The sequence below is a fragment of the Centruroides sculpturatus genome, unplaced genomic scaffold (genome assembly GCF_000671375.1).
Source record: "Centruroides sculpturatus isolate CEXI.00-Female unplaced genomic scaffold, Cexi_2.0 scaffold644, whole genome shotgun sequence".
Classification (NCBI taxonomy): domain Eukaryota; kingdom Metazoa; phylum Arthropoda; class Arachnida; order Scorpiones; family Buthidae; genus Centruroides; species Centruroides sculpturatus.
Window position 1 is genome coordinate 59,927 of NW_019385082.1, and position 26,169 is coordinate 86,095.

Below are 26,169 nucleotides of genomic sequence, written 5' to 3' on the forward strand. Positions count from 1 at the left end.
GTAGCAATCATTTTCTAAACTAAAGATAAAAAAAAAATGTTTAATAAGTTCTATAAGTCAAAACAAACAAACTAATTTAGGTATATTAAAAATAAAATTATTGAATCTCTTGGTGTAGAAAATACAGTATTATAAATGTAATTGTTAATGCCGAAATCATAAAATTAAACTTTACATAAATTAAATATGAAATTTCAATTCTGTGTTGATCATTTTCTTTTTTTTTTTTAATCAAAATGATGTTACAGAGAGGAAACGTAAAAAATTTTTCTATGTGAGCATCAAAAAGCTAATTAAACCACTATTTCTGATCATAATGCAAAACAACCCAAATCCTTTAATACATAACATTAACAAAAATCTGCTTTACTGCAGTTCATTTTTATAAGTTTTTCTCAAGTACTTTCAGGCAAACAAGCTCAACATCAGGAGACATAGTTAAATGAGCAGCTAAATCATCTAAGTTTGTTTTCTAACTTTTAACTGTTTAACTTAACTTAATTTTGTTTGCAAGCATAGATGACAGTGATCGTCTTTGTTTGAAAACAAAATTAGACAACTTAACTATCAAGCTGATTCACTTGTGTGTCTTCTGATGTTGGGCTTGATTGCCTGAAAGTGCTTGAAAATTAATATGAACCACAATAAAGCAAATTTTTGTTACTTTTATAATGATTCTGATAATTTCTTTATGGTGCAAAGTTTGAAAACCACTAATTTATTTGAAATATCAATAATATATATAATTTCATATGATTTAAATACATATGACTGTAGATGCATCTAGCTGAGTAAGAAAGAATGTTTAATTGGTTTGTCATCCAAATTGGTAAAATTGCAGCTCTGGGTGAGGTTGGGACCTTAAGAAAGTACCTTACCTAAAAAAAAAGTAAAAGAACCAATGATCTACATGTGACTCTTGGAAAAATACAGCCCACTAAATTTTACCATTAAGCACACAATGGGCTTAAAGAAGCACACAGCATGACTCCAATTGTGTCCCAGTAGTAGTCAATGTATTGTCATTTCTTGTATTTTATGAGCTTAAAGCTCATAAAATACAAGAAATGACAATACATTGCCATCTCTAGTAAAGTGGAAAACAGTCAATTTTCAACATTGTTTTGAGAAATAGTTCTGGATTTTTTCACTTTCAGCCTGTTAGGATTTGTTTTCAAAATCCTAATACTACATTTGCACACAATCCATGACTCACTTCGATCTCGATTTACCTACAATCTGGATTGTGACTGTCGCTAGTCGAACGTCGTACTGTTCGCACAGGCAGTCCGCTTGAGAAAAACCCGGCTATTACACACGATGATAAAACTGACATAACTACGCGGTAAGTCATGAACACCAACAAACAAAATGGAAGTTTTGGTTAGAAATAAATATAGTACTTTTTCTTGCCATATATCTAATAATAGACAGATGTCATTGTCTCTCCAAATACAGTATCTTTTTTATTTCTCTGTTGATAGCCCAACACATGTTCTGCAGCCATCTTGTATTTTCTTGTGAGCATGGGATTGTGGGATCTCTCTTATGACTGCATCTAGTTTCAAGAACTCTCGAGTCGATCGCAATTGAACCTCATTTCAGTCGAGATTGAAACGGTCGAGAGAGGTTGCACCAAGGCATTATCGCTGACCTTGTTCACAATCTAGATTGATATGCTCGGTGCAAACAGGGTATAACAGGCTGATTTTGGGGGCTATATCTTGTGAAGGGTCACATATAGGGTAAGATGAGAACTCTGAATGAGGGCGTCCCAGAATTATAGACTCCCTGTACAAGCAAATATACCTGTAAATGCAACCCTTTGCAAGATATTTGCCTCCAAAGGTCAGTTTTTACAGTGTACCAGTTTACTACCTATTCTCCATGCTCCGTATTGGTCAAGACAAGCTGTCATTCTGATGAGAAGCTTGGAACCACACATAAGTTGTTTTTGGTGCTCACTATTGCTCACACCTCAATGCACAGTGGTACTATGAGGATCATACCAGTAATCCCACAGGTATGGTCTGCAGTTCTATTAAGGTCATTTTGAGCTGCAATTTTACCTCTAGGGGCACTCAATTTCATTTCATAATAATTGTAAACCTAAGAACAATTATAAGAGACTGTTTCGATATCTTCAAACTGTCGATATGGAATATGATATACAGAAGAACATGGGAACTTGTACAATCTCTATGGAGAATGAAGGCACAATGTTGACATCCAAGACTGTGTCAATCCAATCCAATCCAATTCGCACAATAATCATATGTAGGGTGGCCACCCATCCTACTGTGGGAGGACATGTCCTACAATTAAACCTATTATCCTACGTCCTACCGCCTAATGGAAATATCCTACTTTCTACTTTGACTACGTCAATATCTGGTCACCCTAATCATATGTAAGCTGTATAAAATATCAAAATCTGAAAATTTCACGCAAACAAAAGCATTCTATTCAGAAATTATGAGATTAAATTAAATACGCAACTCACAAATTTATAAATAAATTTAAAAATTGGCGGTAGACGACAAACATCCAATTACTCCGTAATCCACTATTTACAACTAGATGGCGCTATATATGATAGTTTTATTTTCGTTTTTATTTATATACGAAATATTTTAAAAGTTAATATTTATTAATATAAATAATTACGAAATTAGAAATACTTAGAATCGACAAGTTATCGAAATATCTGATTTTTTTTTTTAATTTTGGAATTTGATCGCCTGAATAAGCATTACATAGACGCGATGAGGAAAGTAGATCGCTTATATTTGGTTTGTTTCCGTTTATATTGAGTTTAATTACTCGATTTAAAGCTTTATGTTTATCATTTCGGAGTTATAAAACTGTCTTGCGGATCGTTATGGATTCACAATCGTCAATTGATCACTCGTTGTATTATGGTGTGGCTCTGTTACCTGGCACTGTGTGTGTGGACGATGAGAAACCTCCACTGGTGTATGCTGATAAGAAAGAAGCGTTAAAAGCAGTTAAGAAGTATAAAGGAGCTCGTTTTAAAGCTTTCCCTACTAAAGATGAAGCTGTATCTTTTTCTAAATGTACAACTGATTGTTTATCTCCAGTTGCGAAACAACCGCATTCTCTACGACTTCCGGATCTCTTCTTTATGATTGAAAAATCTAGCCCATTTAAGGCACCTAAAAGTCAAGACATGGTCAAATTGAGAAAGGCTATAGAGAAAGGAGATGCTGATTTTTTCAAGCACACCGTCTGGTCGAATCCTAGATATCTGATTAGCAGCGGCGATACACCTTCCGTCCTTCAGGAAGGTTTCAGATATAACGCCCTTCACGTCGCCGCTAAAAGTAAGCAAGCCGCTATGTGTCGTTCGATTCTCTCTACCATCGAAGATCCAAAATTCATGCGTTTATTATACAATGATGACTCTGATATCGTGTGCCAGCAAAGAATCGACTTTATTACCGATCTGTATCTAAATATGCCCGATAAAGGATTGTGCGAGACACCTTTGCACTTTGCTTCGAAGTTCGGCTGCTTGGAGTGTGTACAAATTCTTTCATCTCATCCAAAATCTGATCTGAAGAGGAAGAATAAATACGGACAGACGGCTAAAGATATAATTTGTGATAGATGTCCAGATGCTAACTCTGAATTTAAAAAACAGATTGAATTGGTGTTTGAAGATCGCTGTTATGTTACTGTTTTAAGATCGGATGATAATTCATTTCAACCCATTATAAGTGAATTTTATTCTGCAGATAGTGAAAATGTTACAGATATGAACAGAAAGGGACTTGAATCGAGTAGTCCAAGAGATTCTTCTATGTCAGTGAAAGCAGTTGCAGGCCCTATGTCTCCAATTCAGGCAAAACATTTTTATAAAAAATGGAAAACGCCACCTAGGAATGATATGAAAAAATTGTATACAATAAGATTAAGTGATATGGAAAAAGGATTAGAAGTAGTTGGAAGAGAACTTGCAAAACAATATAAAGTATCTTGGAAAGAATATTGGTCATTTTTAGATTGTTGGTGTGATCTATCTTCTCCAGATGGTCTTCTCAAACTAGAAATGTACCTGAAGGATAAGTATGAAGAGATTCTTTCTGATATACAAAATGATAAAATTACAGAAACAAATTCTTCCTTAAATAGAAAAGATTTAAATCAGTCTTCTGTAAATTGTCCAGTTAGCCCAGTAAGCAATATATGTCTTATGTTAGATGAAATACACTTTAATAAAAATGAATTAATTAATAATTCTAATAATATTGGACATAAAACATCAAAATATGATGATTATCATTTGTCTGATATTTCAAAAGTTTTACAATTTGATGATAACTGTGATCAAGATCAGCCTGTAGAAAATGCTAAAGAAAAATCTTTAAATTGCTTTGATAATTTATGGAATTTATTTGTAGAAAATAATTCAAATTCTGATATTCAAGATCAGATACTTAATGAAAAAGATTCTGATTCTTCTGATAATATTGCAACAAAGTTTTTAATTCAGAAATTAACTGTAAAATTAGAAGAAATAATTTCATCTGAAGAGAATTTTTGTAGTTTGGCATTAAATAATGATTTTATGGATAGTGTACTTCCTCATGTACAATATTTACTTGAAACAATTTCCAAGCTTAACATGGATAAACAATTAAACAAAATGCAAGATAATATTGCAAGAACTATTGCTGAAAATCTTAAACAGCATTTAGTTTCTCATGAATTACAAATATTGGCTAAATTTATAAAAGATTATTTGTGTTATAATCAGGAATTATCATCATCTGAAGAAGAAAAGGAAAGTCATTATTCTCAAACAATTTATACTTATTTTAGTAAAAATCAATTATATTTTCATTTAAAATGTATTCTTAAATTAATATATAGTTATATTTCTATATGTAATATTAAACAAGATGGAAACGAAGAAATGTTCCAATGTAATTGGAATGGTTTGAACATAATCACAAAATGCACCGAAAATGAAAAATCAAAATCTGAAAGCATGAATATTTCTTATGCCGAAAGTGACTCTTCAGATGATGATTTTTATACCCCTCCAAGTTCATTTGGATCTCTAGAAGATTCAATAAGCAAGAAAATTCCGGAAGAGTTTAAGATTTTTATACACGGTCACTTTCCTTCAAAATTGGATGCCGACGTGTTAAGAGCAATAGGTAACGTTGAAATAGATCAAACACTCTATCCTTATACACATCACTGGAGAAGTCAAATCAGTGCTTTTCCTTCGGAAGAATCTGCCAGTTGGCCAAGTCCTATTGTATCGAATCACAAGAGAATGCATTTTTCTACATCGGACCAGTGGAATGCCTCTCTTTTATGGACGTCAACCCCGCGATACGAATCGGATTGTTTGAGTCCCATGGCAAATAACTATAACAAGCAATTAAAAAATGGAGTTCAGTCAAAATAATCTAAAAGACCACTTGTGTTTACATTATGTAAAATGTACTGTTAATTAAATATTTATGTATAAATTTATGATTTCATTTTGTTTATGGACGAGTTATTGATTGTGTGAATCGTTTCCATAAAAATAAATGTTAAAATTTTATATTTTAAAGAGATTTGTTTGTTAGAAAATGGGTGAACTTATACAGGAACGTGGATTGTAATAACTTATACAGGAATAATTTACTTTTGATTTGAAAATAAAAACATTTTTTTTACATCCAAACTTATTAATTAATTCAGAAATTTTAATTTATTATTTTAAAAAAAATATTTTTATAAAAATAAAAATTCGTTATCAAAAATATACGTCGAATTTTATTAAGAAAACGTTTATAACGAAGAATCTGATTGGTTAGTCGTAACGATATCGATACCGCCATCTAGTGACGAACCGGAAAAGGCTTAACACGAGAGACAGTGTCAGTAGTGTTTTAATAATTGTTAATACGCGATATTGTTTTAGAAAAGATTATCCATGCTTGTATGTTAAGGTGAGTATTGATGGTGCCTTTGCAATAATATAGAACAAGCAAGATGACTCAACCTGCCAAACAGAGAGCGGCGTTAAATGAAAAAGGAGATGGAATTCGTAAGGAAGAATGGCTTGATAATCTTGAAAACTTGCATATTCATAGATCCGACATGAACAGACTTATTATGAATTATTTAGTAACAGAAGGTTTTAAGGAAGCGGCAGAAAAGTTTAGAATAGAATCGGGTCTTCAACCATCGATCGAACTAGAAAGCTTAGACGAAAGGATCCAGATAAGAGATGCTATTGAAAATGGTCGTATCCAAGAGGCAATCGGTCTAGTCAATAAGTACCATCCCGAATTACTGGATAACGACAGGTATCTCTTCTTCCACCTACAACAGCAGCACCTGATCGAATTAATACGCGAACAGAACATAGAGGAAGCGTTGAAGTATGCTCAGGATCAGTTAGCAGAAAGGGGTGAAGAAAACCGAGAAATCCTTTCGGAATTGGAACGCACCCTGGCCCTGCTGGCCTTTGACGAGCCGGAGAAGTCCCCATTTGGAGAACTGCTTCGTCTGTCGCACAGGCAGAAGATCGCCAGCGAGGTCAACGCCGCCATACTCGATATGGAAAACCGAGAGTCCATCACACCGAAGTTGGCCATCCTGCTGAAGTTGTTACTGTGGGCGCAAGACGAACTAGATAAAAAGAAAATTAAATATCCGAAAATGGTCGACTTGGCTCACGGAGTCATTGAAGATCCCAAGTAAACTTTTTAAGAAGAAAGAAATGCATAAGTTTGTATTGGAATCTGTTTTGTGCTAGTATTGAGTAGTGTGTGTGTTTTTATGGAAATATTACTTTAATATGTGTATTTTGCTCCGGATATTTTTTCGACAGATGGATTTCTAACTCATTCTATTTCTAATGTGTGTAATAAATGCTTTGAACTAATGTATGACTTATGTAGCTAGTTAGGAAATTAATTTATGTACTACAAAAATTTTGTCCATTTTTAAAATATTTAAATAATAATACAGTAATACGAATATGTATAAGAAAAATATAATTGATAATTATGTAATAGTTTTCTGTTTATTAGTAATTAATTGGATTATTATTTCCATGAATAAGAAAAAATTCTTTTACTTGATAAATATTTAACTTAATTGAGTTTTATATGCATATGATCTTAATATTCTGGAATATAATTTATAAAATTTAGCATTTGAAATAAATTGACATTGCTCGTAATAAGAAAAAATATAACCTGTCTATTAGATTTTAAATTTTTATTAATATTTATTTTAAGAGTAAAGCCTCATCAAAGTATAAAATGTATTGAAATTTAAAAATGCTTAATATATTTATGCAATTTTGATTCTTGAATGTTTAATTTTAATTACATACACCAATTATAAATCACATTTGCTATATAAATTTTAATTTTATTTGTTAAGATCATAATTTACAAACTGATAATATTTTCTTCATACAGCCAAACTCCATTTATCTGGATCAAAAGGGACTCGACTCAATTAAGATTATTGAAAATCTGAATAAACCGAAATTAGTGGAATATTGAAATTAAAGTGTAAAACTCCATACTGAAAATACTGTTTAATGATAGTCAATCAATAAAGTTTATTTTCAAAAACAATAGGAACATAAAATTTACTCAGCACATAAACAGTACATAAAATTATCTTTGCAACCATGAGAGTAGTACGATATTAATACGTACCTATGTAGGTACATATTAATATTGTAAATCAGATCGGCAGTCTTATAGGGGCAGAATCAAAATTTAAAAAACCATTGAGGGTTCATATTTTAATTTTGAAAAAAAATCACAATGTTGTAATAAATAAACAAAATAATTGTTTTGAAATTTGTATTATTTATATAAAATGAAGGTTATACATGAATGTAACTAAAAATGAAAATTACAAGTATATTTGCACTTGCTTGACTATGGTTCTAGAGGGCACAACTGAAATCCACCATATTGCCAACCTCTGTTGTAGATATATATCAATGATCTCAAACATTGCAAAAAAAAATTTTTTCCTCACAAAATGTAAAAATTCAGAAAAAAAATGGCTATTCAAACCAATCTGGGTAAATGGTTTGGATATAAATATATAAAATAATGCCTTGATAAAAAATAAAGAAAATAATCTTTCAAATAGTTTCTACAGCTCCATTTACATAATTGGTTCCATGAAAACAGCATGTAAATGGAACTGTAGAAAGCTGCTTAAAATAGGGATCATATTCTCAAATACTGTATTTTACTCTCATTGGAGTAGAAAAGTTTTTTTAAGTATGCATCTTTATAGAGGTTACTGATGGTAGTTACATTAAAAAGTTTTTTTAAAAATTTCTTTCCATAAAGTTGATTATTTAAAATATTTTTCAACTACATTACAGTGAATTTGTATAAATGGAGGGATTATGGTTTCATATATTTGATATATAAAGAGATCATAAAGTTATTCAGTAGCATTAATCAACTATAATAATTATTAGATATTACGTAGTAATTCAGATTTGAAATATCTGGACTTTGTTGACAAAGTTAGAAAATAAAATGTTTATGAAAACAAAGAATTAAATGCAGATGAAAAATATCTTGGAAATCAAAATTTTTCGATATAAATATAATAAGAGGATTTAATTAAGATTTTTGAAATAGGAAATTTCAAAAAATGAAAAAGCCTTTTATTTTGTTGTAAAAATCTGACAGCAGTTGGATTGAGTAATCATACATTTATTCATTAAATTGAAAATACTCCTACTCCATCTCTCACCAATTTGTTCATCTTATATTTAGACTGCAACCTATTTCATCAGTTTTGAAGTGTATGAAAACTTAAAATGTAATTATTTGAAAACAGTAATTTAATGAATGTCTTAATAACTATATATTGTCTTATTTTCTTAATCTATTAAATATATTGCATATGTTTATTTTACTTTATAGTTCTCAATTTATAAGATACACATCAAACATATATAAATTTAATCAGAATTTTTATTTCTGATTAAGAATTTAAGAAATTTCATGTTAAAAGTTTAAGAAACCATTATTTATCTAAAGGTTTGAATTATTTATCCCAATACTGTATATTTAAAAGGTGTGTTCTCTTAATTAAGTTTTTAACTAATATACATATTTTAAAAGAACTTTTCAGTCCCGAAAGTAAAGAATTTTAGCCAAAAATCAAATAAAAGTTATAATAATGATAAAAAATTGCTAATGAGTATAGTATCTAAAACTATACATTACATATTTAACATTTTTATTTTTGTGTTTGAGGAAAAATGTTAAAGCATCTTTTTTTTAACATCAAAGTAAATAATTTTTATCATTTAAAGAAAAAGAATTTGTTCTGAATCACATTCAAATAAACTTTTTATGTAGATTTTCAGAATTAAATATTTTCAATGAGGAGAATAATTGTTAAATATAGATATTAACAACTAAATTATAAAGCTTTTGGTATTAGATAGAAAAAAATGTTTCACAAGACTCTCAATTGTTTATTGTCTAAACCAGGCCAATTTTGTGTAAAAATTGTTAAATTTTAAAATTAATAATTTAATAATTTTTAAATTATTTGTATAGTAACCTATAAATTAGTTACATTTTCATTAGAAGACCTACAAAATGATTTTATTTAAAATTTTATTATGAGGATTAATTAATTAAAAGCAGAAATCCAGGACTGTTCCAGACAAACTGGAGATTTTATCATCCTATCTGTAATTATAAACATCAATTTTAAACCAATCTTGTTTCTGTTAATCAATTTATATATATAGTTATTATCTATAAGAGATTCCTTGACTACCATAAAGAATCTAAATTTGAATCTTTTCTAAATTCTTTAAGATTAAAGATTAGTTTGGATAAGGAAATTTTTGACCTTAAATTAAAATTTTTTATTTTCATCTTTTGCCTATTTAGACAAACTTGCTTAAAATTATATTAATCTGTTTTGCACAAAAATTGAAGCTTATTGCAAATATAACTTGCACAAATTAAGATTTTTCTGACCTTATTAGATGTAAAGTCTAATTGTTAAAGACTCATTTTGAAAACTGTAAATTCATAAAAGTTCAAATTTTCAATATGATCAAGTTATATGAGTGAAAATATATTAAAGTATTTTTTAGTTCTGTAATGTTTAAAACAATCTGAATATAAATTCAATTGGAATAATAATTGATTTATCACGTAGCATAAAATAGATAAACATTTTCCAACTGGAAGGAGTTGAAAAATATGCAGTGTTGCAATGCACCAGAAGTTGGTTCTGTGTCTCTTGTAAGAGAGATATAATGAAAACTATGCAGATTTATTATTATTCAGGGTGATCCAAAACTTAGTTAACTCAGAATATCATTAGACTTATGTTTTGATAATAGTTTTAAATAAAAAAAAATTGTAGAAATACAAAAGATTTCATTTTAAATAATTTTTATAAACTCTGTATGTAAAGATGATGATAAAGTTGTCTAGAATGGTTAATTGATTTTTGGGTCATCCTGTATAAATAGCAGAGAAGCTGGTTTGCATTTAATAATTATATTATATTTTTTGTTGATTTTATATAAAATCTTGAACTAAATTTTTTAATTTCAACTTCATAATAGATAATTTTACATGAATATTAATATTCTTGGCTAAAGCAGTTAAGATGGTTAAAGTTTGAGATCATTTCTTTGATACATCATATTGCAATATTTCAAGAAAAATCCAAATTATCAAATATATTCTATAGATCTGAATTTATTTTAAAATTTATTGTAACTTATTTGCTGTCTTTTGAGCATTTTTATTTAAAACATATTGCAATTCTTAAAATAGTAAAGTACAATGTTTAGATTCATTGTTTAAAAGCAATGGTTCTCAGTGTGTGGTCTGCAGATTGATCCAGTAATTTTTTCTAAAACCCTGTTTAACCAAGAGGAACATTTTTATGCACCATTTACCTTTTATGTTAGGTTACTGGATGAACAAAATATTTTGGCAAGCATTTAAAATGATTTTTACAGAATAAGAAGTAAATGGGAGCATAAGATGGTGCAGTTCATTCATGACAGTTTAGTCTGTGAACCATATAACTTTTTAGAATGATCATTTTAAAGAATAATTATGTATTTATTTAAGTAAAAATTTTATTTAGAATTCTGTTTTGATAAGATAAATTTCACCAAAATAACTTTAAAACAAGCTTTTGTGTGTTCATGTAGAAATATTAGAAACGGACCTACATAAAGGTGAAAATTGGTAAAATCTAGGTCTTTAAATTTGGTAGTATATTTTAGTAGTTAAATCATCAAATTGGTAATTATTGAAAATCTAATCATGTATCTATTACCAGTGGTGCACTCAAGATTTAGTCTTGGGGAGCTGAATTGAATGGATAAAAAAATTCTTAATGCAAATTCAATAAAATTCCCAACTTACATGACCACTAATTCATTAGTATAGAAATAGAACACACAACACAATATAAATAAATTTTAATTAGGAAAATATTTTTGGAAAACTTACTAGTGTTTCTTTTCCTTTTACTCTGGGGTCCCACGGCTCCTTAGCCCACCCCCTGGGTGCACCACTGTCTGTTACAACTGCAGAACTAGCAGTTTGAAAGTTAAAATTAGTGAAGAACTATCTCTAATCAGTAATGTGACAAGACAATTTCTTCACTTTCAACTTTATCCATTGAAAGAGATATTGCTGTAGAACTGAACTTTTCCTCTTGATGAATTCAGTACTATTAAAAGTAAGTGTGCAGTTTTGTAGATGAATTTCTGTACATCTATTTCATTTTCCAATTCATTGTAAAACTAATTTATGCATTTTTATTATTTTATTATGTATTCAACAGTCTGTTTCCATACTTAAAATGTTAATATTATTGTAGATCTAATAAATCTATCCTCTATTTTCATCACTTTTTTAATCAACCTCAAAAATAAATTTTGCCTAGAGTTTCACATCTCTGAATATAATTATGCATTTTAGAAGATTCAGGAGAAAATATTAGAAAGGAGATTTTTGTGTAATGAAATAAACAATGTATAAAATTTTTATTGCTTTAACAATTACTTAAAATTATTAAATAAACTAGAACAACATAAAAATATAACAAAATTGAAAAGTAATGATGAAAATATTGAAACAAACATTATTTTAAAGAAATAATGAAGCTCCTGTTTGCAATAAAATATAGTAGAGGGTGAGATCACTCCTCACACTCCGAGTTAATTCTAATGATTTTCCATTCCAGGAATAAAAAAAATTCACATTTGACATAATAACTTTTCAGAAACTGGAACAGAGATCTCTATATGAAAGAAGAAACCATAAATAATTCTAGTAACACTTTAATCCAATATACAAACATTTTCGGCCTTGTAATATGCCTACTTCAGGTATTACAAACTCAGTCTATATAAATTGACATTCAGTTTAAAAAACACATAGAGCCTTCTTTGACAAACCATGGATAAGTCAACAAACTGTGATAGTAGTTTAATGTTGTTAAAAACAAATGAACTAAAACCTGAAATGAATTCAACATAATACCAAAAACTATCCACACTTTTCCAGCACTGTTTTATTTACCAGGCAAAAGTTTTTAGCTCACTTCATAAGTCTGCAACGGATCTACACCTGAACTCAAACTTTTAACATTCTAAATTTGTAAACACCCTGGGATCTGTGGTAAAACTGGTCAATGCTATTACTGGCTTATTGTTGTCAATGTTATATATATGCTCTGAGTCTACTGGATAATGATCTATTGTTGGATCCTATATACATTAACTTAACTGTTGATTGAATTGTTCATCTGTAATTAGAATGAATATACCCCTTGTGCTCTTTTAATATCAATATTGTCCTTGCCATTGCACAACAATTTACAAACTGTGGTGTATCTGCAATAATATACGTGAGCATTCAAGTATCTAGATGTCTGCTTATAAATTGAACTTACTTGTTAGCTTGGGATCAGAATCCATAATTAAAGGTCTAGGCTCTAATTGGTTGGGGTGTTTGATTCTGTCCCCATGGGGGTTCCTTTAAACTCAAAGTTTTGAGGCAAGTTTTATATTAGCTTTCTATTGTAACTGTAGGTGATTAAAATTTTCTCAATGCATTTAATTTCTTTATGATGTCTAATAAATCTGTAGTGTGTGAAGGCCTATCAGACCAACACTCTGAAGGCAGTTACTTTGTATGTGAAAATCACTGGAGCATGCAGGAATGAAATATGGGTAAAAATCAGGTTCATAATGCATATCACTGGTAATACACCCAATCCTGAAAATGATGTTTGTCAAAAAAGTGCACTATGAAATTACTGAATTGGTTGAACTTTAATGTTCTGTATGGTTTATTATTAAATACCTCTAGCAATTTATCAATGCTTGGTTTAGATATGAATATATATTCTCATATTATGGAAATCTATTTAAAAACTCTAAAAACCTATAATCTAGCAATTTTTATATGTGCAAGCGTTTTTGCCCATGTTGAACGAACCTCATCAGGCAAACTAATCCCCAGCTGCTGAAACAATGGGGGATTGCCATACATGTATGCAGAGGAAAAATGACATAAGACGAGGGAAAAGATAGTAAGGTTTATAGTTCAAAGAAAGACTTCCACACTGTGGGGAAGGCTAAATGAAATTTATTTTTATTGAATATTTCCTTGTAAAGGGAAGCTAGCTTCCTGTCATAAGTGATGGTCCTATAAACTATGTCCAGGGGCAAATCTTTGGCATGTAGTTATCCCAGATCATATACATCTGGCCCCCATATGTGGCCCATCTTTCCCTCATCCACCCTCTATGAGTGTTTCTGAACACCTCATCCCAGAAGTGGAACACCTTATAGAGAGTATAGATGATTTATTACATAAAGAATTTTACAGATAGAAAACCATCTTTACTGTCAGAAGCAATTCCACTAGCAGAAACAACTCAGCTCTTTGGAAATCCATACAAAATTCCAAGAAATGGATGCTAACGACATTGTCACCCTGGAAGCCGACAAGTCTAAAAGTATCATCTTTATGTTCAGATCCACTTATTGTAAAGGCAGCCAGGACTATATCTGTGACACATACTGCTCCATTGCCCCCAATAACTACCTCTTTATCTACAGGCTAGAGTCCTACAATTCACCAAACTCCTCTGGCAGATATCCTTCATCTACACAACACTTCTGTCACTGCTCCAGCTACACCACATATCTTGGTTTTTGCCAAGACTCATAAACCTGGCATACAACTTCGGCTTATTGTGGCTAAACCTTTATCACCCACCATATTTTCACGATGTTAACTCCTTTCTCACAGCATGGAAGTCTTTCTTTGAACTATAAATCTTACTATCCTCTCTCTCCCCTTTCTTGTCATACATCACTTCCCCTCTGCACACATATGGCAATCCTCCATTGTTTCAGCAGCTGGGGATTAGTTTGCTTGATAATGCCCATTCAACACAGGTGAAAACATTTGTACGTATAAAATTTGCTGAATTATAGGTTTTTAGAGTTTTTAATTTAAGTATTACCAGTTTTGAGTAATAGTATTATTCATATCTAGTGTAAAGTATAATCTCTAGTAGGAAATCATGTAAGATTTTCTTCTCTAGTGTCCACACTACCAACTTGCCCAGATCTGAAAGGGCTGTCCATAGCTTCACCTGTTTCTGCACAAGTGTTGCTATACTTAAAGAATAAAATGTAACATAAGATATGCATTAGTTCCAAGATAGTGTTGTGATATAAGTGGGCTGACCCAACATTTTCAAACAAAAATTGCAAAAGGCACAGAAGCATGGTTGTAAACATATGGAAGAATAAAGGGAAACAAAATCCAGCATGATAATGTGTTTGTTGTCATATAACATAATCTCCTTTATTTTCACTGCCAATTTCTGAGGATCCACAAATATGTTATCATAATCCTTCAGATGCTTTGTCAGATTTCTATGCATCCCTTTTTCCAGCAAAAGTTATTTAATAATATCCCATATAGCTTAACATTTAAAATTCAACCAATTCAGCAATTCTATGGCACACTTTCTTGACTTAAACATCAGGAATGGATGTATTACTAATGATGTGCATTATAAACCTGATTTTCACCCATATTTTATCCCTGCCTGCTCCAGCAACTCCTTCACATAAAAAATAGCTGCCTTCAGAACATTTGTCAGTTGAGCCTTCATACACTGTAAAAATTTAGTAATCCAGCAAACAATTTTAATGCCATAAAAATGTTTTCAATCGTTTTAAACGATCTTTCTCAGTTATACCAAAATACAACATTGAAAATCGAACATAAAATAAAAACATGGAATAAATATAAAATGCAAATGGAAAAAATGCAGAGTAAATATAATAATATGCATTTTTTTCTGTTTGAATTTTATATTTATTCCATGTTTTTATTTTATGTTAGATTTTCAATGTTCTATTTTGGTATAACTGAGGAAGATCGTTTAAAACGATTGAAAACGTTTTATGGTATTAAAAATCGTTTGCTGGATTGATAAAGGTGTGATTTTTAACTTATTCACTATCCAGTATATAGTTTATTTTATAAATTTAGTAGACACCATGGAGAAATTAAACACATTGAGAAATTTGTGATCACACATGGTTACAATAGATAACTGATATAAAACTTAGCACAAAACTTTGATTTGAGTAAAAGGGGGAACAGAATCAAATATCCCAACCAATTTGGGCCAGACCTATCACATCCAATATTAATAAATTGAATTTTATTTAGCTATACTGTACTAAGTCAGATACAAATGCAATTAAGTATTATTATTTTATTCAAAGTGAATAAAAAGTTCCTTTGAATGCTAATTAGAAGTTATTTTATACTGTACCATCCAAACAAAAATTACCTCAGTCACATCTTGATTTTAAAGTGTGTTATATTTTGAACATAGTAAAAGAAAAGAGGGGAAAAAAACAATGAATTTATTTACAAAAACAGTTTTGTTTTAAACCTTAATATTCATGAAAGATAACACAATAAAATGCAAATTATTGCATACATTTCAAAGAAAGAAATACTTAAAGAAAGCCTAAGTGACAAAAAAAAAAACATCACCAAACTATTGCCTTAAATAAGTTATCATTTGGTGTTGTTTCTATATACATATTGGGTTTCGCTATGTTTGATAGACAAAAAAAAATTCAGACACCTCTAGTACTGACCAAAAATACCTTGAATATTCATGATTAGTATCTGGTTACATCACTTTTTTTACTGTATTACTACATTTATACCTTCCCATATTATATTAATAAGAGCCTAACTGACACACATCTTGAACAATTCCATTCCAGGCTTCCTGGATTTTTTGATGTAAGCTAGTCATTGTCCATTGAGGTCTTTTCTGCAGAACTTTTTATGTTTCCCATAGGTTTTCCGAGATCTTGATCTCAGAAAACCTATGATCAACTCTGCACATTAATATAATTCACAAACATCATTTTTGCAGTATGGCAACTTACATCATCTTGTTGAAAAATTACATTAGGTTGTAAAGTTTTTCCAGGTTTGGAGAAAGGTTTTTCTGAAGATCTACTGATATTTTTCTTCATTCACTGTTCTCATTGATACAATGCAAAACATTCAAATGTTGAATATTCATGCGATCAAATACCATAATGCTTGCTAGAACTAGTTGTACAATCAAGGTATTCATCTGAAGGTGATCACCTTTTTGTTGCTTTCGATGCAAACTTCAAAGTTGGCTTTACCACTGATAGCAATGCTGTTCCACTACTGCTGCAATAAATTTTGATGGGTTTTTTTGTCTACTTTACTTAATTTTTCATTTGAGGACTTTTCATTAGCCTCAAAAGAAAAATCACTTATAATCACATTGGCACATAATCATTACATTAGCAAAAACCCATCAAAATTGACAGTTTTATTCAATTAAAATATAATCAATAAGCTCATTTAAAATTTATCATTCTACACAAAAATCTTCAGTATAGCAAATATTTTCTGGGTTCCATCTATAAGTGATTCATGTCTATCTGTCTCACTGTAATGAGTTCTCTTTCAATTTTGCATCTGCTTCCCAAAGTGGCAATTTAGCATTCTTAAGACTGACCAACTTCAACTGGCATGGATTTGGATTAAGGTGACAGTAATGGCAACCCATTTCATGCCAATTGCCAACAATCAGACATTCAAGCTTATTTCAGAATTTAAAAAATAAGAAGAAACCAAGTTGTTTTCAATTCTGTCATGTCCAATCACCAGGAACAAGCAGGAACCTTTTATTAGGTTATGCCTCTGTAAAATTATGTAATGGCATGCCAGTGTGAGATTTGAATTCACATTTCCCTTGTGTTTGGAGTATGAAAGGGTCAGACTTCAAAATCCTGACAAATGCTCATTATAAAAATTTACTATTTTCATTACATATCTCAATTTCCATCACCTGCCATATCCTAGAACTGGCAAAAACAAAAATAGATGATGCCCTTTCTCTAATTGAAATAAACTCCATATTTTCTGCCTTCATATGATTTCTGTCTTTAGTGAGTTTGCTATGGCACAAACAATTGACCCAGAACTGCAACAGCTGTTAAAGAATGCACAGAACTCATCCTATAACCTTCTCCATTAACTGATCTGATCTGTGATATATCATAGATACATCTACTGATTATATATAACTTTTCTTTATATTGTTTATTATTTTTTAAAACTAAATTTTTTAAAACTTTATTAACTAGGCCAGGGGTGGCAAACCTATGGCATGCATGCCCAAAGTGGCACGCAAGGAGAAATCATCTGGCACATAATGTATCATATGATTTCTGTCTTTTTCAATCATCTTTTCAGTTTATCACCTGATCATCCTTTTTTCAATCAGCTTTTTTACATTTATTCTAATTAAAGCGTATTTGTTTAAATTCTTTAAATATCGTTATTCAAAGTCTGAAACTTTGGCACTCATAAACATCTTTAAAGCTAAGTATGCTTATAATATGGCACGTGAACACAAAAAGGTTCGCCATCCCTGGACTAGGCTATCTATCAATAGGCCAAAGAGTATAATAATAAAAGTAATCAATAAAGAAATCTGTGATTAATGCAGTTTGAATGGATGCTTGAATGTTTCCAGGTAAATAGTTAAATAAATCTTTGGCTAAATATTCCATTGTTGGGCCGCAATTTTAAAAAATTGTAGATCAATACATTTTCACTGTTGTCCATTTGTCTGTCTTTCCTTAATCTTGAGAATGGAGTTAAATAGATGAAAGACAAGACCAGATATGAAAAATAAGGGCAGGAGACCCCAATTAACTATATGTGAAACTTCTGATGCAAACTGGAAGTCACGTTATTTCAATTAAAAAATTTCCCCTGAAAGTAGATAGATGACTGGCACAACGTGATTGCTAAAGAAAACATATGATGTACAGAGGCAAGACACTGCTAATTTGAAGGTGGAGAGCATATATTTTAAATTAAATAAATTAAAAATTGCAGCCTGGCATTGTGGTGATGTCATGATAAAATAATTGCTCGTTACATTTAAAAACTGATTGGCATTTTCATTAAACAATTTGTTCATAATGTTATGAGATATTGTTATCAATGAATAATATTTATGAACCAAATGGGATCACCTTAACTATTTGCAGTACTCTAACTAGGCAGGTGCAATTGGTACACAGGATAAAGGGGGCCCTGAAATGCAGTATCAAATAATGATCAGTATTATATTTTTATTTTTAAATTCTGCCTTTGTGAAGGCTGATTTCATAATATATTTGGTTAAAGTTAAAAATCAATTTATCATTTCTATTGTATTTATTTTTTCCAAAAAGTGGGATCAAGTAAAACCTTGCACAGGCACATTAAAAGCTATTTATGACACTGATTATTGGTGTATCAGAGGTATTTGAAGAACCATTTTCACCACTTAAATAGGTTTGAACATCCAAGAGCAACAACAAAACTTGTATCAACCTGTTACATCTAGCCCAGCATGAAGAAAGATATTTGCAAGTGAGTACTAAATTGCATTCCCTGCCAATGATCAAAAATCCAGCAACAACACACTTATAGTAACATTTGGACTCCCTAATGCACAATTTTCTCATGTACTGTACAGTATATGTGAATCTGATTATTATTCTTCCATGATCTGAAGGAAAATACAGCTGCCTCACAGTGATCAATTGGTTTACTTAGATGGCCAGAAGTAATCCCAATCTCAAACATGTCTGCTAAGAGCCTTCTTTGCAGAACTGATTTGGTTGTCCAGTCACCATCTCTGCTGAGCTGACCAAGGACATCAATTTGTGTCTAACCTCTTCCATGAATAAACTTATTGCAACAAATTGCAAAAAAATCCACTCTTATCCCTGCTTAAATGGTTTAGTATAATGCATGCACAGACACTTGAAAACATTGTTGATGATACACAAATCTACCAAATGAACTGATGCACTGCTACCTGCTCTACCTACTGACTCTTGATCAGCTGTCAAAGTCAATGTTGGTACAACTTCACTAAAACTAGTATAAGGCACAAACATTTAAGACTGCCTTCAGACATTATTAGCCCTAATACTCCAACAACTCCAGGTGACTCCTTTATTGATCAAGTCAGAAATAACACAGAAAAGCTGAGACCAACAGCAGCAACAGCTCTTTGCTGGCAAAACATTTGTTCATTGAGATCTAAATGAATAGTCGTGTATTTTTAAGCATTGATGCCAACAGACTGCCACTGCATCAATCTTATTCTAGTCCTTTAGGTGCTGAAAAGTAGCAGCAAAACTCTAACCATTGACATCAAAGTTACATGCCACAAACTAGTTTACTGTTGCGATTGATAGATGAAAACTTGCATGTGCCCTACTCATCATGATATACTCCTCATCTGCATCACAGATCCAACCCACCATCTGCAACCATAAATCAGAACCACAATAAAAAGACACTACAACCAATACGATTATGTAACTCTATATATTATTTCCCAGAAGCTAGTAATTATAATGAAAATTCAGTTATGTACATATATTTTAATCTAAACTATGTGATTATAATTGCACACAATTTTGGTGTTTTATCATCATCACTGCTAAATTGTGTCATTTGTCTTTCACTATATAGTGACTGATGCCAACATTCCTTTTTCTTGCCACAAGGTGGCACTGCCAGAAGCACACCAGTAAGTGGGAGATTCAAATTTGCATTTCTCTTATATTTTGGCAATGAAAGAGTCAGACTCCACAAGTAGAATAAACTAATTGATTTGTTTTGACAAGTAACAAAATGACACAACAGATTATATCCAATATTTAAATAAGTAGAAATGCTCCTTTTTTTGGTTTTTTCACTGGTATTTTTTGTCAATATCAGAAGTGTCTTTCTAATTTCCACTTATTTCTTTAAAAGTTTATGCAAGCATTGCACTTTTATTGTGTTAATTACATTTATTGATGTTATAGTTTAATACAAAACTCTTTTGTAATCATATCTTCCTTCCTATTTTGCTATCTGTAAAATAAAATGCTTCTAATAATCAGGAGACATCAAGGTATTTTTTGTTTGGTTGTAACTTACACTGTCTCTCATTCAAAATTTTTGTGTTCTGGTACTTCAATGCTAACGATTAGAAGTTTCCAAAAGATATTTTTAGTTCCAAAGATAAGGCAAAATTAAGAATTTATTTTTGCTTTCACAATGCTTTCCCCTCCAAAGTAAACAGTTTGCTTTGGAGGGGACATTGTGAAAGCAAATATAAATTAGATAACTCAAAATCAAAGCATTTATACTCTTTGCTCAGGAAACAATTTCATACAGATTTCAATACAAACCACATCATTTCTTACACATATTTAAAAGGAATATTTCACTTTACTGCCATTTGACTTCAAAATATTAATTTAAAATTTCGACACGTACAAATTTCTAACATATTTACTAAAAACCAACGTATTGACACTTCATTACAGCTAGCCACTATGCACGATATTGAACCGATCATCGACCTATAAGCACACTACAACCTTTCTATTCATCCTAAATAATCGAATAATTTCTCATTTGCGTCATCTTACAGGCCAATACAAAGTACAAATGTTTACTTCGCAAGCCAATTTCACGAATAATAAAAATAAACAAATCAGCCGGCGATAAACACGTTGCACTGACATCCACCATCCAATATGTCAAATTTTTCAAGTGTTGCCAAATATCAAAATCTCTCGCAATAATACCGCTATAATTATATTTATACAAAATACGTACCAAAAGTAAATAATAAATTAATAATTCCGAAATACATTTAAGTTAATCGACGAGACAGAAAAATCACACGAGGTAAGTAGTAGCACTGATTACTCGAAGTAGTCACGTGATTTGAGTGCTGCTTTAGAGTAGAGATCGCAATGGCGGTTCCCGGTTTCTCGCGAACGGGAATGCTAGAAGTGTTTACGCGGCAGCAATGGTACAAAGTGTTGGTTACCTTAGAGGAAGACTGTCTATGCATTAATTTAGACGAAAGCTACGACGCTTCGTCGACAAACGGTCCGAGTAACGGCTTATCGGATACGGAACCTCCGGATATTCCGGAGAGTATTACAAACCAGAAACGTGTGGTCCGTGTTGTGAAGCAAGACAACAACGGTTTGGGAATCAGTATCAAAGGCGGAAAAGAAAACAAGATGCCCATCCTCATCAGTAAGATATTCAAGGGTATGGCAGCCGATCAAACCGAGCAGTTGTATGTGGGTGATGCTATCCTGTCAGTCAATGGAGAGGACCTGAGAGAAGCAACACACGACGAAGCCGTCAGGGCCCTTAAAAGGGCCGGTAAGATCGTAGATTTAGAAGGTGAGGATACTTTATAATACGTTAAACCACTGATAAAACTTCTGCATGAAATTTTCAACTAAATCTTAATTATCTATTGATTTGGTTCTTGTTTTATAACTATAAACAAAATCTGTTTCAATAAATAATATACGGGTTTTGTTATTTACAAGATGATAAAAAGTTATGGAACGGTTGTTAAGATTTATTTACACTTACAACACCATTGATCTTGTACAAATATTTGTTCCTATATCTGATGTTTCGGACTGGTGCTACAAAGTAGCAATATAACAGTAGTAAATCATATTTGCATTGTTATAATACAGACAAATCTTTATTCCTTAAGCGAGGGAAGAGAATTTGAGATTTACTTTGTAAACGGTATTATAACTGTCGAGTGTATAAGAATAATGAAGTGTAATTGTTTTTTTCTCTTATAGAAATATAGCAGCTTGATTATCGAATTCTTATTTTCATGGATTATAATTCCAATATTGAATTGAAGAAACTTTATTTTTTCGAATTAAAAAACTCTTTATAAATAGACATCTATGTAATTTTCATTCCAGTTTTAATTACTCTAAATCAAAAAATTATATGGAGATAATTACTTTTAAATATTTCAATACCTATACAGTTATGTTTTATAAATGTATTGATGTTATTAACTTTTCATTTTGAAAGTATTGATACACAGATATTAAAAATAACTTATCTCCTTTTCATATCTTTTTATTATTGAATAAAATAACAAATATTCATAATAAAAAAATTATAAAATAATTGCAGATACTTATATTATTAGGAATTAAACAGATAAATTCAGATGTTTTTTATTTATATGATCCCATCATTTTACTCATAAAATAATCAGTATTTGCATAGTGGTACAGTACATTGTTTATCTTATAAATAAGATTTAATTGAATAACGATAAAAATATTTTCTTATTACGTGCTATAAATACGATAATATAAATGAATAGACACATATACATTTATAATAATTAGTAATTCCGAAGGAAGTATATAATTGCTTTGTAGAGATGATGATAATATCTTTCTAAAGAAAATATGACATTAATTATATCTATTATCAAGATTATTAATTAAGTGATTACTGAAGTCTTTTATCAGCTGCATTTTATGATTAAATTCAATAATTATATAGACTTTTGGATTGTATGAAATGAAAGCTGTAATTTTAGATTATATCTGAAACTTAAGATAATCATATAACATAAAAAAAATGAAATAAGATATAAAAATTATTTTTCATCTCATATATATTATTATTATGCACCTAAGATTAATGCTAATTATGAGAAAATTTTTAATCTAATTTTCTAATTTTTTTCAAAACTAAGAATAATTAGAATCAAAGTTTCAGAATATTTCAAAAAATAAACATTATTTTATTCACCTCACACTATTAAAAAAACATTTGTATTATATAGATAAAGTGTGTATAAATTCATAACAAAAAATTAATTCTATGATGCTTATTGTATGTCAAAATATTAAAGCAGTGTATAAATATAGGAAAAAAAATTATTAAAATTATCATTTCTTCTTTTAGTCATTTATTTTAAAACATTCAATATATCTGTTTAATAGTCATAACATCAAACTTGTATTTAATTACTGCTTGATAATGATGGAATTACTAAATAGCTACCACTGCCAAGTATTGGTATTGCCAGTTATGCAATTATATTGAAATAAATATCGTTAATTTATATATTTTTAGTTAAATTTTTCCCTATCAGAAATTACAAAAACATGTATAGTAATTTTATTGGCATTTTAATTACAACTACTGTAATAAATTTTGTAATTCTTGAATCATTACTATTTTAATTATATTTTAAAAGGAATTGCTCTCCCTATTAAAAACCTATAAAAGACTTTTTACTGGTTTGACTACATAGTTTGACTATGCACAATCTCCTTACTTGATTTATAAAATTGATTGTGTAGAATAAATCTTGTTAAAAATATGAATTCTTCTATTCATAAATTAATTGTGTTAATATAATTTTATAGTTTGAATTAACTGTTTACAAGTTTCAATATTTTGATGACTTACTTTGTATAGATCTCAAAAAAATTTAGCATTTAGGATATTTTCAATGCTGTAGGAAATATAATCTTAGAAAGAAATGTTATGAATCTACCAGTATAATATATTATTATTCATAACGATTAATTAATTAATAAGTAGAGAATTCACTATTTGATATGTGAAGAAAGATGGATAGTTGAAAATAGCTTGAGTAAGTTTTAAAGCTTTGTACTGATAAACATTAGCATTTTTGCCATTTTTGCATGAATACTGTGCAGTTCTTTTCTGGAAGAATTGTACAGAAGATCAGTTGGACATCTGGGTAGAATAATTGGCAATGGATTTGTAAAGTGCAAATCTTTTCTTTATTCTCAGCACACCCTCTTTTCCTGATATGATATCCGACTTTTAATTCATTTGTATATAATAAAGACATGCACGATGTAAATTAAGCTTATCCCTACATAATCCTCTCTCGTAATCTTCTCTAGCAACACTTTATTGGCTAATGCAGTATCAATTAGTATTCTTGCCATATTGAATATATGGAGCTGTATATCTGCTAAACATGTCATTTTAGTTAATTGGCTGAGATACTATATTCATAGGAAAAGGTTAGGGGCCAGCTCATCTGTAAAAATAGCAGAAAAATAAAAAATTAGCTAATTAACAAAATGCAATATCAGATTAAATGAGTGCAATGTTAGGTATTTGACGAGCTTTCCTGATGAGTACTGTTAATATTACAATTTGAACTTGTATACAGTTAACTCAAAGTCTTATGCATTTTTTAAAATAATTTAATGATTAAAATATTTTTAAAATAGTTATTATTTAATTATATTAAATAAAAAATATATGTTACATTTTAGGATTTTTATTATATCAAGCTTTTAAAATCATTATTCGATTACTTTTATCATTTAACATTTATTTTTATGATTGATTAAATACATATTAATATACAAGGAACAACATATTCAGATATTATATATAATATTAATATAAAATATTCAGAAGNTTCAGAAATGCACTGAAACATACTCTTTCAATTATATTTCTCAGCTGTTACAACTACTAATATGTTGAATTTACATATTACAATATAAATTAATTTGTGTCAGCTGTCTAAGAGATTTTTAATAAGAATTAAATAAAAATGATAATAGTTTATGTAATAAAATAATTTTTACTTTTGATTAAATTTCTTGAAATAAAAATTAGATTAAAAAAATTTAATGCAGAATAATTTGAAGTTATTGATTTTTTTTTCACTGTTTATGTATAAATTATAACAAAATCTTTCACTATTAAGAAAAAGTTCTTTTAAATGTTTATTTTTTATCCAGAAGGTTTGCATACTGTTTCTTTAAAGCTGATAGAATTATCTATAAAAATTGCTAGAGAGAATGTTGTTATTTATAACAGTAATTCAATAAAATTCATTAAAAAAATGTATATAATTTTTAATAAAATCTTTTAAATGCTTTCTAACATTATTTATATAACTGAAGACCTTAAGATAAACTTATAAATTTTAAATATTTTGTCTCTAACTGTTCAGTCATGTCTGACTTTCACAGACTTTACAAGCTCTTTCCATTTCTTGTAATTTCTTACAGCTTCCCTTAAAACTTTGAGAGTTAATCCATCATCTTGTTTGATGGTGTCCAAGTTGAATTCATCATGTGCTTCTGCCTTACTTTAAATTTAAGAATTTTTTTTTTCTTTTTCCAAAACTTAAAGTTTGGATATATCTTAAATCTCTTCAAAACGTTGTGTAATGAAAATTTTATAGTGTTTCTTTATTTTAAACTATCTTTACTCATAATTATCATTTTCTTTTTTCTGAAAATCTCTTTTTAAAAGTCGTGGCATATCTTACATTTAAAGTAATAGTATTATTTTCTTCACATTTTTATCATTATATATATTACTTTATAAATTTATTAAATAGTAATATAAAACTAATATATAACATATTGTAAACTTAAAAAATTTATCAAACTTAACTGTCTGATTCTTATGCCAAAATTCTATTATGACTTTATAAAATATATTTTTTTAATTGCTAAAAATATGTTTTTTAAAGTACTCTAATTGATTTCAGATTAAAATTTCATATATTAATTTAAAAAAATTTTTTTTCTTTAATTTTTTTGTACTAAAATTATAAAAAAGTTATAATTTATATAATTATATCAACTAATGTTTTTTTATGGCTCCTATT

The 26,169-nt window shown here is 29.6% G+C and overlaps 3 protein-coding genes across 3 annotated transcripts in view; all 3 read left to right on the forward strand.

Annotated features, from left to right (window-relative positions):
* The first annotated feature begins 2,722 nt into the window (after positions 1 to 2,722).
* LOC111634390 (ankyrin repeat and LEM domain-containing protein 2-like) lies at positions 2,723 to 5,698 on the forward strand. Its single transcript, XM_023379149.1, has one exon. It carries the CDS (start codon positions 2,882 to 2,884, stop codon positions 5,441 to 5,443), a length of 2,562 nt encoding a protein of 853 aa, XP_023234917.1. The 5' UTR covers positions 2,723 to 2,881; the 3' UTR covers positions 5,444 to 5,698.
* A 147-nt stretch (positions 5,699 to 5,845) lies between these two features.
* LOC111634391 (glucose-induced degradation protein 8 homolog) lies at positions 5,846 to 7,279 on the forward strand. The gene has a single exon (XM_023379150.1). The coding sequence runs from the start codon at positions 6,019 to 6,021 to the stop codon at positions 6,730 to 6,732; it is 714 nt and encodes a 237-aa protein (XP_023234918.1). The 5' UTR covers positions 5,846 to 6,018; the 3' UTR covers positions 6,733 to 7,279.
* Positions 7,280 to 21,405: 14,126 nt separating this feature from the next.
* Positions 21,406 to 26,169, forward strand: part of LOC111634386 (beta-1-syntrophin-like) — a 43,612-nt gene continuing 38,848 nt past the window's right edge. The window contains exon 1 of the mRNA XM_023379146.1: positions 21,406 to 21,893. Coding sequence (XP_023234914.1) covers positions 21,449 to 21,893 — 445 coding nt within the window. The 5' untranslated portion in view covers positions 21,406 to 21,448. The remainder of the gene's footprint in view (positions 21,894 to 26,169) is intronic.